At 41.9% G+C, this 14,429-nt stretch overlaps 1 protein-coding gene across 2 annotated transcripts; it reads left to right on the forward strand.

Moving 5' to 3' along the window:
* Positions 1 to 1,924: 1,924 nt before the first annotated feature.
* Positions 1,925 to 9,604, forward strand: LOC106427528 (DNA-directed RNA polymerase II subunit 2-like). Of its 2 annotated transcripts, XM_048738764.1 has the most exons (25): positions 1,926 to 2,594; positions 2,766 to 4,293; positions 4,390 to 4,674; positions 4,753 to 4,950; positions 5,061 to 5,125; positions 5,224 to 5,307; positions 5,383 to 5,503; positions 5,608 to 5,652; positions 5,745 to 5,882; positions 6,007 to 6,079; positions 6,189 to 6,265; positions 6,349 to 6,456; positions 6,533 to 6,649; positions 6,746 to 6,901; positions 6,980 to 7,084; positions 7,165 to 7,290; positions 7,394 to 7,471; positions 7,572 to 7,667; positions 7,750 to 7,865; positions 7,947 to 8,016; positions 8,095 to 8,148; positions 8,259 to 8,402; positions 8,502 to 8,801; positions 8,883 to 9,305; positions 9,393 to 9,604. In XM_048738764.1, the coding sequence occupies exons 1-25, from the start codon at positions 2,125 to 2,127 to the stop codon at positions 9,498 to 9,500; spliced, it is 5,085 nt and encodes a 1,694-aa protein (XP_048594721.1). In that variant the 5' UTR covers positions 1,926 to 2,124; the 3' UTR covers positions 9,501 to 9,604. The 2 variants fall into 2 exon arrangements, with proteins under 2 accessions (XP_048594720.1, XP_048594721.1); XM_048738763.1 differs by having other exon boundaries at positions 1,925 to 2,594; positions 5,224 to 5,503; positions 6,746 to 7,084.
* Positions 9,605 to 14,429: the final 4,825 nt, after the last annotated feature.

Below are 14,429 nucleotides of genomic sequence, written 5' to 3' on the forward strand. Positions count from 1 at the left end.
TTAAAAATGATATATTTATGAGAATTACCCATATAAATATTAATGAAATTTAAAAATTAATGTGTTTTAAAAATACGGATCCGGATATCCAAATCTAAAAATTAAGATATCCAGATTCGGATTCGGTTTGGACGGATCCAAAATTTTATTATATATCCGGATTCGGATCCGGACACCTCAGCTATCCTATTTCCGGAGCGGATCTCGAATCTAATCCGGATCTCGGATAATAAGTCCCAAGCCTACGGCAAATGGATTAGTGCTTGTAATTTTGAAGAACAACACTTTAGTGTTGATCATGTGTGGATTTTACTAGGAAATGATAAATTGATTTTAGGGAAAATTACATGTTTACCATTTTTATGATACCACTTTTCATTTTTACTACCATTAAAGAGACATTTTCAAAAATACCTTCTTCATTAAGTGGCAAAAAACTTTTATGCCCTTGTTATTATATATATAATAAATCATTATTTAAATAAAAAAAATAAAAAAAATATAAAAAAAAATTATAAAAAAAAATTAAAAAAAAATTTCAAATTATACTTCTTCAAATTCGAACTTTTTTATAAAAAAAAAAAATTTGAAATTTTTTTTTTCAAAATTCTTTTTGAAAAACGAAAATTATGTTTGAAATTATTTTTTAAAATTTTTTATATATTTTTTAAGTATTTATTTATATATTTATTAAAATCCTAAATTTCACATTCCAAAAACTGTACCCCACCCCTCAACTCTAAACCCTAAGTCTAGATTAGTTAACCCTAAGGGTATAATTGTCTTTTACCCTTCATTAAAAGTGAGGGTAAAAGTGGTTAATGTAAACATGAAAAGTGATATTATGAATGTGCTATTTGTGGCAATTTTCCTTGATTTTAATAGGCAATATTAATAAATTGAGAGAGAGCTAGAATGGATGAAATTAATGAAAATTGGCGTTCAAAAAGGAGAGAGATATAATGCATGGAACAAATGTAAAGTTATAAATACTTAGAACTAGATTTTGATCCGCGCATGAAATTAATGAAAATTAGCGTTCAAAAATGTTTTATTTTTGAAATTAAATAAATTCTTCTTATATAAGAGATAATGTATAGGTTTGAATACATTTACCCGAGTGCACTGAACCATACCAAACTAGAAAAAAAAACTCAAAATTAAGCTGAATTTCATAAATAATCGAGCATAAGAAAAATAGAAACCAAACTAAGGACCAAATGAGTACTTAAATTTTTAAAATACAAATTATATACCTATTAACATAACTAAACCATTAAAAAAATTATACTATTAATGGAATTATATGTGGTAATGATCACGTTTGAATAATCTATCATATACTCATAGGGATTTATTGTTAGAGCAATTATATAATAGATTATGAGAGAATAATAAATGAATTCATTTAAATTATGTAAAGTATTTATATAGTTAGAGAAATATAAATTAAGATCAAATAAATAGTTAAGTCTAATGAAATGGTCCAACAACTTTGTTTAAGTAGATTTTTTAAGAGTCATTCCCTTTTAATAGTATTGATTATCAATCATGATGGAGATAATTTAGATTTCTTATGGACACAATACTCTTGCTGATGTCGGGATAGTCCCTCCTTTTCCGGCCGGTGCTTCATCTTCGATCTTAGCTTGGTCCTTCATCTTCGATCTTCGGCCTTAGCTTGGTCCTCGTGCGACCGTCCGCAACCACAAATTATAGCTGAAACCAGCTTTTTATGTTTAGAGATTTGGATCAGTGTAAAATAATGTACAATGCTTTTATGATTGTTCTAAAATGCTAAAAATGAACCGCTACGACTCACTCACTCGTAAACACAGTTTTTGCGGTCAACATTTAGGGGACTAGTTGGGGAGTTTACAGGATTCCGTGGACGAAACTGTAAGAATGTAAAAAAGTAGGACCCAGGTAGGAAAAAGAAGAAAATAATGGAGACTAGAGAACGTGTATGAGTCGGAGAAGAAGAAGGGAAGGAAAGGAAAGGAGAGAGAGAGTTATTTTCGATTCCTAATATTGGGAGAGAGAGACCCATCATACTCAGATCTGACGACGATAATCTGTTGGATCTGCGATTTGGGGTTGTGAAAATCCAATTCCAAGTAATCGATGGACGATTTCTCAGGCCTTTTAGGTTTGAAGCCGCAGGGAAAATCAGCTCCGATGGCGCCGTCTTCGTCGTCCCCAGCGAGGAACAAGTCCGATTCATCGCCCCTCTTCGACGATCTGAGCGGTGGCGACGATCTCCTCTTCAGCGATTCGCGATCTCAGACTAAGCCCTCTGATTTTGACTACGATGCGATGTTCAAGGATCCCAAACCTGTCTACGACAAGCCTGTGTACGACGAGGAGGACGTCTTCGAATCGCTTAAAACCCCCTCGGGTGGTTCTCAATCGGCTAGGTTTGATGACCTTTTCTCCTCGCATTCGGTGCACAGGAAGAACAACTCCTCTCCTTTCGATGATCTGATTGGGAATCTGAGCAAGCCGGAGAGTGAAAAACGAGATGAGAAAGGTAGCTCGGCTTTTGATGACTTGATTCCTGGGTTTGGTCGCGCTAGCTCCCCTCCAGCTAAACGGTAGCGTTTCGTTCCTCTTTTATGTGCTTGTCTTAGAGCTATTTGCTACTGAGATATCTTAGAGTGAGTTGTAGCATTAACCTACTTAGAGCCAACTTGTAGATATAAAGGTTGAACCTTTTGATAGTAAATGTAGTCATTCATTTTGTTTTTCTTTTTTTTTATGCGCAGGCCAACTTCAGAGACGAGTCATCCTCAGAAACCTCCGTATAGGACATCTTCCAATCTTGCAGAAGATCCATTTGTGGTCTTGGAGTCTGCATCTACCCCTAGAGAACCTCCTCCCTCAGGAGGGTACACTGATCCTTTGGATGATATTGGTCTTTTCAACAGCAGAAAGACTGATCATTCTTTTGCTGATATTGACCCTCTCGATAGTCTTGGCAAATCAGGGCCAGATGTGAGTAGTAGAGACAAAAGTCACCTGAGACCAGGCAACGGCAGTGGCTCTCAGTCACCGGTGGAAAGTTCCCACACTGGGAGTTACCATGGTAAGAAAGTTTCTTTCGATGAAGTTTTGGAGCCGCAGAGTACTTCTGTTCCTCATGCTACTGCTCCACCGTATGAAAACAAATCACTCAATTCAGATGGGAGTTTTGACTTATCTGATGATGTCTGGCTTACTGTGTCTGAGATCCCTCTATTTACGCTGCCTACTAGTGCTCCCCCACCTTCCAGACCTCCACCACCAAGACCTACACGTCCCATGAAAAAGAAGGCTAACGAGCCTCACTCACATGTTCGTACCTCAGCTAGAGCTTCTGTAAATAGCCCTACAGCAGCATCTCAAATGGATGATCTTGACGATTTTTCTATGGGCAAAAATCACACTGCTGCTAATGGTGAAGATTCAGATGGTTACTCTACTGCTGTTGCATCAGCTGCTGCCATGAAGGATGCCATGGATAAAGCAGAAGCGAAGTTCAGGCAGGCTAAGGAAAGGAGAGAGAAAGACAATTTGAAGGCAAGTAGAAGTATGGAAGGCGATCCAGTGGACAGTTATGATTCTCGGGAAAGGGAACTTAGAGAAAGGCAAGTGAGGTTGGATCGTGAAAGGGCAGAGAGGGAGGCAGAGATGGAAAAAGCCCAGGAAAGGGAGAGAGAGGAGAGAGAGCGGAAAAGGGTTGAGAAAGAAAGGGAAAGGCTGTTGGCTAGACAGGCCGTAGAGAGGGCTACAAGGGAAGCACGTGAAAGAGCAGCCTCTGAGGCACATGCGAAAGCTCAAAGAGCTGCTGTTGGAAAGGCTAATACAGATGCCCGAGAACGCGCCGAAAGAGCAGCGGTTCAAAGAGCTCATGCTGAAGCACGTGAAAGGGCAGCTGCAGGGGCAAGGGAAAAGGCTGAGAGAGCCGCAGCAGAAGCTAGAGAAAGGGAACTTTCTGTAGCACGGGAGAAGGAAGCAAAGGTTAAGGCAGAACGAGCTGCTGTTGAAAGGGCAGCTGCCGAGGCACGTGCAAGGGCAACTGCTGAGGCACGTGCAAGGGTAGCTGCGCAAGCTAAAGCTAAGCAGCAAGAGAATAACAATGATCTTGACTCCTTCTTTGACTCGGTTTCCAGACCAAGTAGCGCTCCACGACAGAGAACCAACCCTCTGGTTAGATTTGATATCTACTTCTTTCTGCTTTATGTTATTAAGAAAGGGCATGATGGTGTGGAAGTTACGGAGACTCAGGATTTTACCCAAGTTTTCATTGGAAAGGTCCGTCAACTTTGTTTTTGTGCAAGATTATTTAAGCGGCTTCTGCTATACGGTTCTGATAGTAGAAATGTTTTCTTCTCGTTTGGTTTTTACTAGGTTCCCATCATGCTCCGGTCTACTTACTGTACCTTAAATGGGAATTCGGAGAAAGATTTGACAGAGCTTGGAGAATGTCCGTTTGATCAGGGCGGATACTTCATTATTAATGGCAGCGAAAAGGTTCTGATTGCTCAAGAGAAGATGAGTACGAACCATGTTTATGTCTTCAAGAAGAGACAGCCAAATAAGTATTCCTATGTCGCTGAAGTCCGTTCCATGGCGGAAAACCAAAATAGACCTCCGAGCACAATGTTTGTGCGTATGCTCTCTGGCTCGAAAGGGGTAAGAGAAAGCTAAATACTATTTAGCTCTATTTTAGTTTGTTTAAATTCTAAAATAATGGTAAATGGATGGATGCAGGGTTCATCTGGACAGTTTATTCGATGTACTCTTCCATATATCAAGAAAGAAATTCCTATTATCATAGTATTTCGTGCGTTGGGATTTGTTGCCGATAAGGACATATTGGAACGTATATGCTATGAGTTTGGAGATACTCAGATGATGGAGTTGCTCAGGCCTTCCTTGGAAGAAGCTTTTGTGATTCAAAGTCAGCAGGTAAACCATTGATCCTACGTACATTTGGTTAATATTATGTTTATTCTGGCTCTTCTGTTGTTGGGAGAATTTGATCCTGCAGTCAGTTGATGATTTTCATATTCCTTCAGGTTGCCCTTGACTATATTGGAAAACGTGGTGCGCCTGTTGGTACATCCAAGGAAAAGAGAATAAAGTATTATATATTCTAAAACCAATTAAGTTGCGCAATATGATCTATGATATCAACTATTGAGATGTTGATACTGGAGGTTTGCAATATTATCATTGCAGGTATGCGAGAGATATCCTTCAGAAAGAAATGTTTCCTCATATAGGAGTCGGGGAGTTTGAGACGCCGAAAGCTTACTACTTCGGGTACGTATTCAGCTCACTCTTGTTCTTTGAGTTTCATAGTGCTTTGTGTTTCTCATATTATGCAATAACCCTCAGGCTTATCATACACCGGCTGCTGCGTTGTGCACTTGGCCGAAATCCAGAAGATGATAGGGATCATTATGGTAACAAAAGGCTGGATCTTGCTGGTCCTTTACTTGGAGGGCTGTTTAGAATGGTTTGTAACCGTCCCACAATCATGCATTAATTAAAAAAAATTAAAGAACTTTTAAGTATCATTTTAGTTGATCTCTTACTGACTTAAAATCTTCTTTAATGTAGCTTTTCAGAAAGCTAACGAGGGACGTGAGATCTTATGTTCAGAAGGTCTGTTACATATTTACTCTTTCTTAACCCGAGGACTTTAATTCTAGTTTTTTATTCTGTGTTTGGAAGTCTCATTCATGTCGCTATAACAGTGCGTTGACAATGGCAAAGAAGTCAATCTTCACTTTGCCATTAAGGCTAAAACAATTACCTCTGGCTTGAAATATGCTCTTGCTACTGGGAACTGGGGCCAGGCAAACGCTGCTGGCACAAGAGCTGGAGTCTCTCAGGTTACGATATTTCTTTGTTTTTTTTGTTTTCATCCCAAATAATATTTTGATATATGTTTATTAGGTTTACAGTTTTGGTCCATTATGGTTTATTGCTTGATTCTCAAGTCTTTACTTTTACCAGGTTCTAAATCGGTTAACATATGCCTCCACTTTGTCACATCTGAGGCGTCTCAATTCTCCTATTGGGCGTGAAGGTAAAGCCTTGTTCTTTTTCGGAATTTCTATGTGCAGTTGGTGTAGTGTATTTTAGTCAGGGTTTCATTTTACTATCCACTTGATTGTTAATCGAGTCTTATATGCCAGGAAAATTGGCAAAACCAAGACAACTGCACAACTCACAATGGGGTATGATGTGCCCTGCTGAAACACCTGAAGGACAGGTATAGTTTGTTGCATTTACATAAATAGAAATGTTTTGGGGTTTCATTTAGTTCCTTTGCTGACTGTGGATTTGCTTTGCCAGGCTTGTGGTCTAGTGAAAAACTTGGCGCTCATGGTCTACGTTACAGTTGGGTCAGCTGCTTATCCCATCTTGATATTTTTGGAAGAATGGGGACTTGAGACTCTCGAGGTCTGTAGCACTACATAGTCAGTTTCTTTGCCACTTTGTTTCATGTGTTTACTCAAGGTCTTAACTTTGATTGTAGGAAATATCCCCAGCAGATATACCCCAAGCCACAAAAATCTTTGTCAATGGAAAGTGGGTTGGAATTCATCGAATTCCTGACATGTTGGTTAGAACGTTGAGACTTTTGAGAAGAAGGGTAAGCGCGTGCAGTTTCTTTCCCCTTTTCAAATATTTTTAGTCAAATAAAATCCTACTGTTGTGCAAGTGATATGTATTAAGTTTCCTCTTTCAGAATGATATTAACACTGAAGTCAGCGTTGTTAGAGATATTCGTCTGAAAGAGCTCAGGATATACACTGACTATGGTCGCTGTAGTCGTCCCTTGTTTATTGTGGATAATCAGAGGCTCTTAATAAAGAAGAAAGATATATACGCTCTGCAACAAAGGGTAAAGTTTATAGTCTTTCGTTCTCAAAGTACGTTTTGTTGTAACTTCAGTGTACCAATACTCGTTTTCATAACGCAGGAAAGTGCAGAAGAAGATGGTTGGCATCATCTACTTGTAAAGGGGTTTATAGAATATGTAGACACAGAGGAAGAGGAGACTACTATGATATCCATGACTATCAATGTGAGTATTTGAAAATGTGAATAAATGCACTTTTGGGGGCATTCATTGGCACAGAAAACTCATTCTTAATTTCGTTTCAGGATCTGGTTCAAGCTAGGCTCCGTCCCGACGAGGCATATTCTGACACTTACACACATTGTGAGATTCACCCTTCTTTGATATTGGGCGTGTGTGCTTCAATCATACCATTTCCCGACCATAATCAGGTTTCGCTCTCTTTAATTTACCTATCTATGAGAAGCAATTTAGGTATGTTAAAAGTCAAATTTATGCGAACTACCAAGCAATTAATGCATTTTGATGAATTAGTCACCCCGTAATACATACCAATCTGCTATGGGAAAGCAAGCAATGGGAATATATGTCACCAACTACCAATTCCGCATGGTATGTGATCTAGGCTCTTAATTTGTGGTCTCTTTCTGCCATCTCTTGTTATAACACTACAATGCATTAATGATACTAATATCATTGTTCTGTCAACCAGGATACCTTAGCCTATGTTCTATATTACCCTCAAAAGCCGCTGGTCACCACAAGAGCTATGGAGCATCTTCACTTTAGGCAACTTCCAGCAGGAATTGTGAGTTATTTTGCTTTAAGTCTTTCAGATTCCAGCTTTTACTCTTCTCTCAAATGTGTTTTTTTTTCTTCTTCTTGTGTAGAATGCTATTGTTGCCATTTCTTGCTATTCTGGATATAATCAAGAAGATTCTGTCATTATGAACCAGTCTTCAATAGATCGTGGTTTCTTTCGATCCTTGTTCTTTCGGTCTTACAGGTGAGTATACTATATACTTACTTGTGGACATTTGCTTTAGGTCTTTCCATTTAATTTATACTGCAATATGTCTCCTGGCAGAGACGAGGAGAGAAAAATGGGAACCCTTATCAAAGAAAACTTTGGGCGCCCAGACAGAGGAAACACACTGGTAAGACACTTGCGGTTCATATTTTCTGTGGTGCTTTTTGTTAGTGGAGGAGTTGAACACTTAGAAATTCTGCTGCAGGGTATGCGACATGGTTCGTATGAGAAACTGGATGATGATGGTCTCGCACCTCCTGTAAGTAAATGATTTATTGTTCCTTTAATGGTTATATATCTGATATGATTAGGAGATTAGTGCTAGAAAGCGTATCATATAATTTTTTTTAAATATCTTTTGTGGTATAGGGTACTAGAGTTTCAGGTGAAGATGTAATCATTGGGAAAACCACTCCAATATCTCAAGACGAGGCTCAAGGACAAACATCACGATACACCAGACGTGATCACAGTTTAAGCTTGCGTCATAGTGAATCTGGCATGGTGGATCAGGTAACTTCAGAAATGATGAATCTGATACTATTTTATTTAAACGTGGAGCTGGGGTTCTGGAAGTTCTCTAATTTTTTTTTACTTGTGAACTTCTTGTAGGTGTTATTGACCACAAATGCAGATGGTTTGAAGTTCGTGAAAGTGAGGGTTAGGTCCGTTCGTATTCCTCAAATTGGAGACAAATTCAGCAGTAGACATGGTCAGAAGGGAACTGTTGGCATGACATACACACAAGACGACATGCCTTGGACGATTGAAGGTGTTACTCCTGATATAATCGTGAATCCACATGCTATCCCGTCTCGGATGACAATTGGACAGCTCATTGAGTGTATCATGGGAAAAGTGGCAGCTCAGATGGGTAAAGAAGGAGACGCCACTCCCTTTACAGATGTCACGGTAACTTGCATTTTTTCCTTGGCTCCTTGTTTAGTTGTGACTTGGGTATAAATCTGACGCATTAATGTGGTGTGTCTCTAGGTGGACAACATAAGCAAAGCTCTCCATGATTGTGGGTACCAAATGCGTGGATTTGAGAGAATGTACAATGGTCACACAGGCAGACCACTCCCAGCGATGATATTCATTGGACCAACCTATTACCAAAGGTTGAAGCATATGGTTGATGACAAGATCCACTCTCGTGGACGAGGTCCTGTGCAAATCTTAACAAGACAACCGGCTGAAGGACGATCCCGTGACGGTGGACTGCGTTTTGGAGAAATGGAGCGAGACTGCATGATTGCTCATGGTGCTGCTAGCTTTTTGAAAGAGAGGCTGTTTGATCAGAGCGATGCGTATAGGGTACATGTGTGTGAAACCTGTGGGCTCATCGCCATTGCAAACCTGAAGAATAATACTTTTGAATGCAAAGGTTGCAAGAACACAACAGATATTGTTCAGGTAAGCTGGTTTCAAAATTGTGTTTTCTTTTTAAATCTCGTTAATGCTCATTTGTGTGATGGCATGTTATGTACTAATCTTTGACAGGTTCACATACCATATGCTTGCAAATTACTGTTTCAAGAGCTTATGTCAATGGCGATTGCGCCACGGATGCTTACTAAAGACCTGAAATCAGCTAAAGGCAGGAAGTGAGGAGCTTTCTTGTACTCTTTGGCTCTCGTATCTTTGTGATAAAACTACAATTCAAACTTGTGTATCGTTTATTTGGTATTAATTCTGAACTAGAAACTAGAAACTATTGAGGTATATTTCTAGAGAGGTATATGTTTACCAAAAAAAAAACTAGAGACGTATATGATAATACTTTAGAAGTTATTATTATATTCACTTTTCAGTGAATCCGTGACTTGACCAAACCTCTTTCTGTCATCACCATTCACTCGTAAGAACAACGCTAAGGCATGAGCTCAGCAATGTGCTTTCTGCCTTAAGTCTATGTTCCCTTTATGAGACAACCTTCGAATTACATTAAAACACAATACCAAAAGAAAAGCTTAATGAACATTCATCATAGTGTGTTTCAAAAAAAAAAAAAAAAAAAAAAGAACATTCATCATAGTGGTTAGCTGAAACAAAGTACCAATAAAGCCTAACAAACATTCCTCACTGCAAAGTGAAGCTTAATCCTGCTCAAGGACTAGATAACATTCTTCATTATCATTAAATATGATACACAGTCAACTAAAAGCTCAAAACAGTGAATTCATGGTCACAAGTTCCCACCACTGAAACATTCTTTTCTACACTCTTCTTCTTTGATTCTGTCTAGCTTCTGCTTCGCTACTCTATGTCTCCTCGTCATCGTCACAAAATGGATCAACCTCTGATACAAAACTTGCTAAACGTGCCAGGGGGTTGGTTGCCAATACAACTTCTTACCAATAAGTTGATGTATTTGTACTATATTTGTAGTTCATAACTATATATTCATGAGGACTACTATTTAGGATAAAAAAAAAAAGCTTATGTATCGAGTAAGCTATTCTAAAACATCTATTAGAAATCTGATCTTTTTCAAAATAAAACACACCTCAATAATCACTTTATAATTATCAAATATTCATCCATTGACATGTATGATAATAGGGACGAACAGGACTCAAAACTCTATATTTGGACATTGTAAACGAACAAGAGAAAAGAAAGTACTACAGTACCCATAAGAATTTGAAAGGGGTTAGCGCCACATATAACAGTTATTTTGTTAGCATATTTAAGAAAATGGTTTCCAAACTAAGAGTTCAATCGTCAAAACTTTGTGTCCAACAAAGTCTGGGTGGTGTATGATACGTACGAGGCCAATCACCCACCGACTCTCTATCAGTACACGAGACGTAAGGCCCAGACGAAGTGAGAAAACGAATGAAGAGTTGTGGCCCAAAGAGTGTTGGTACTTGAAGGGCAAGTTCTAGAAGAATAAAAGGTAGTGAAGAAGTGATGACTCACCGGCAAAGGCACATGGGATGTCGCTATGAGCTGGCTACTATGAGGTCACACATTTGATAACATCGTAGTAGTATAAGTACGGAGAGAATATTGTGAGAGGGTATCATTTGGATGATCATTGTGTAGTGAGGTGAGAGAGTCTCTCATTGGTTTGTCCTACTGTAACCGTTTCTCGAGTAAAACAATATTTCCCCTTTCTCTTTCATAGATCTTAAAAAGTTCGATTACAAGTTCATAACAAACTTGGTATCAGAGCCTTTTACGATCCCCACACCACCACAACATGGCACCAAAGCGAACCGAAAACGATCCGCAGCTGGAGCTTGCTAGTCAGAACGCGAGTAAGATCGCGGCGTTGGAACAAGACATGTCCCGACTGTCGTTGATCGAGCAAGCGATCCTGACGATGCAGCAACAGATGTCGTTACAGTCGAGTAAGCTGGAGATACTCGACCGCATGGAACAGAGGTACAACGAGGAAGAGGAGTACCGTCGCCGGTTGAAAGATACCGGGAAGGGCCCTCTCTCCCCTGTTGTGGGTAGTCCCTCTGTTTCGTTGGGAGGAGGAACCTTCGGAGGTGAGAAAAGCCAGATCGGGACGTCTCAAGCACCGTTGAGTCCGTTGAGGGAGGAAGGACTGCGGTCACGAGCGTCTCCTCTGGACAACGCCTTCCAAGGGGAGTACGTAGGAGGTAAGCTCCACCCGTTATCCCGTCGGATGGAGATGCCGACGTTTAACGGCGAGGACGCCGAGGAATGGGTCCTGCGAGTGGAACAATACTTTGAGATTATCGATCTCACGGAGGAGGAGAAGCTTCGTGCGGTGCGTCTGTGCTTCGTCGGAGAGGCCCTGCTATGGTATCGTTGGGAGCGTGACCGAAACCCATTTCACAACTGGGCCCAGTTACGCCGGCGTTTACTGACCCAGTACTCCGAGATGCATGATACTTCTGCCGGAGAAAGGCTTCTCGCCTTGCACCAGGAAGGATCCGTACGAGCTTACAACCGAGATTTCGTGGCTCTCGCCACGAACTCGCCTGAGATTTCGGAGACCGTGTTGAAGATGACGTATAAAAAAGGGCTGAAGCATCGCATACGCGCCGGTGTCAGGATGTTTGAGCCGGAGACGTTGGAAAAGTTGATGACTACGGCAAAAATGGTGGAGGAGTGGTCGATGCCCGACGACCCACCGGATGACGACAAAGAGCCCGACAAGTCGCCGACGAAGAAAACTAGCGGAGACCACAAACCCTTCTCAAGCCCATCAGGCCCACGACCGAGTACCGGGCCCAACCCCATGAAGAACAAGCCCGCTACTAATACCAATGGGCTTAAAGGGTTCCCAAACACACCTCGCGAGGGAGGCAAGAACAACCATGGTCGACTCAAACCTCCGTTCCGTCGCCTTACACCGGCGGAGATAGAGCAGAGGAGGCGCGATGGGTTGTGCTTCCGGTGCGACGAGAAATTCGGGTACAAACACGTGTGCGCACGAGCGGAGTTGCTAGTCGTTATGGTGATGGAGGATGGAACTGAGATTGAAATGGCGGAGGAGCAATGGGGGGATGGGGAAGACGACCCTACTAAAATGCAGGCGGAGGTAGCGGAGCTGTCACTTAACTCGGTGGTGGGTCTGTCTTCTCCTAAGACGATGAAGGTCCGAGGTACGATCCACGGCGAAGCGGTGGTCATCTTGATCGACAGCGGCGCCTCGCACAATTTCATTTCAGAAAAGATCGTCACCAAGCTAAACCTCCAGAAGAGAGCCGTCGCGAGCTATGGAGTAATGGTCGCAGGAGGTGCTACTCTCGAAGGACAAGGGGTCATTATTGGAGTAGAGTTACGCCTTCCAGGCTACGCTGTGGTGACTGACTTCTTACCGCTCGAGTTGGGCGTTGCTGACGTGATCCTCGGTGTTCAATGGCTCGACACCTTGGGAGACGTTAACGTTAATTGGAAGCTCCAACGCATGCGATACCACGACGGCGAAGAGGAGATAATTCTACAGGGCGATCCGAGCCTTCATTCTGCTTCTGTCTCCTTGAAGTCGGTGTGGAAGACATTGCAGAAAGAAGGTGCAGGCGTTCTGGTAGAGTTTGGCGGGCTACGCGCAAGTGAAGATGTTGTCCTTCCCGTAGCCTGGCCAGACGAGTTGAAAGAGGTGCTAGAGCAGTACACACAAGTGTTTTCTGAACCACGCGGTCTCCCTCCTTCCAGGGGACGCGAGCATACGATTATCTTGGAAAACGGTGCTAAGCCAGTCAGCATAAGACCGTTTCGTTACCCGCATGCTCAGAAGGAGGAGATTGAGCAACAGATTGCTTCTATGTTAGCAGCAGGGATTATTCAAGAAAGCTCCAGTCCTTTCTCCAGTCCAGTATTGCTGGTACGCAAGAAAGATGGGAGCTGGCGTTTTTGCGTTGATTACAGGACACTGAACAAATACACGGTCGCTGACAAATACCCGATCCCGATGATCGATCAATTATTGGACGAGCTCCATGGTGCAACCATCTTCTCCAAGATAGACCTGCGATCGGGCTACCATCAGATACGGGTGCGAGCTGAAGATGTTCCGAAGACGGCGTTTAGAACTCACGACGGACATTACGAATTCCTCGTAATGCCGTTTGGATTGTCTAACGCACCGGCCACATTTCAGGCCTTGATGAATGACATTTTTCGGCCATACTTGCGTAAGTTTGTGCTCGTGTTCTTCGACGACATCCTCATCTACAGTCGAAGCGTGGAGGAACACAAGCAACACCTTGCTATTGTGCTGAGGATTTTGGAGGAGCAGGAACTCTTTGCTAATCGAAAGAAATGCACGTTTGGTAGCAGTAGTGTCGAGTACCTGGGGCACATTATATCTGCAGAGGGGGTAGCAGCAGATATGAATAAGGTAAAGGCAATGATGGATTGGGCCGAACCTCGCAACGTCAAGGCCTTACGAGGATTCTTAGGACTCACGGGTTACTACCGGAAGTTTGTGAGGGGATATGGTGACATTGCTCGACCATTAACGATCCTGCTGAAGAAGGAGGGGTTTATTTGGAGTGTTGCAGCGGGGGACGCGTTCCAAAAGTTGAAGATAGCAATGTCGACAGTACCGGTCTTGGCTCTCCCTGATTTCAACGAAGTGTTCGTGGTAGAGTCTGACGCATCAGGAGTGGGCCTGGGAGCTGTCTTAATGCAAGGACAACGACCCATCGCATATTTCAGTCAGGCCCTTACTGAGCGTCAGAAACTGAAGTCGGTCTACGAAAGAGAACTGATGGCGATAGTATTCGCGTTGATGAAATGGCGCCACTACCTACTTGGAAGACACTTCATTGTCAGGACAGACCAAAAGAGCCTCAAATTCCTTTTGGAACAGCGGGAAATCAATATGGATTACCAACGCTGGCTCTCGAAGATAATGGGGTTTGATTTCGAGATACACTACAAGCCTGGATTGGAGAACAAAGCCGCGGATGCGTTGTCACGGAAGGCTATGGTCGCGGAAGTGTTTGCGGTATCCGTACCAGCTGCTATTCAATTGGAGGAGATCAGTAGCGCCGTCGATACGGATCCTGAGTTAAAGAAGATCGTGGCTGAGTTGCAAGCGGATCCTGC

The sequence above is a fragment of the Brassica napus genome, chromosome A8 (assembly GCF_020379485.1).
Source record: "Brassica napus cultivar Da-Ae chromosome A8, Da-Ae, whole genome shotgun sequence".
In the NCBI taxonomy this organism is placed as follows: domain Eukaryota; kingdom Viridiplantae; phylum Streptophyta; class Magnoliopsida; order Brassicales; family Brassicaceae; genus Brassica; species Brassica napus.

What these genes read in the sequence shown, in the direction of transcription:
- LOC106427528 (XM_048738763.1), top strand. Translation starts at nt 2,125, where the DNA reads ATGGACGATTTCTCAGGCCTTTTAGGTTTGAAGCCGCAGGGAAAATCA. An exon ending in TCCAAGGAAAAGAGAATAAA is followed by an intron (nt 5,126 to 5,223) that starts GTATTATATATT and finishes TTATCATTGCAG; the next exon opens with GTATGCGAGAGATATCCTTC. An exon ending in TTGGAGGGCTGTTTAGAATG is followed by an intron (nt 5,504 to 5,607) that starts GTTTGTAACCGT and finishes TCTTTAATGTAG; the next exon opens with CTTTTCAGAAAGCTAACGAG.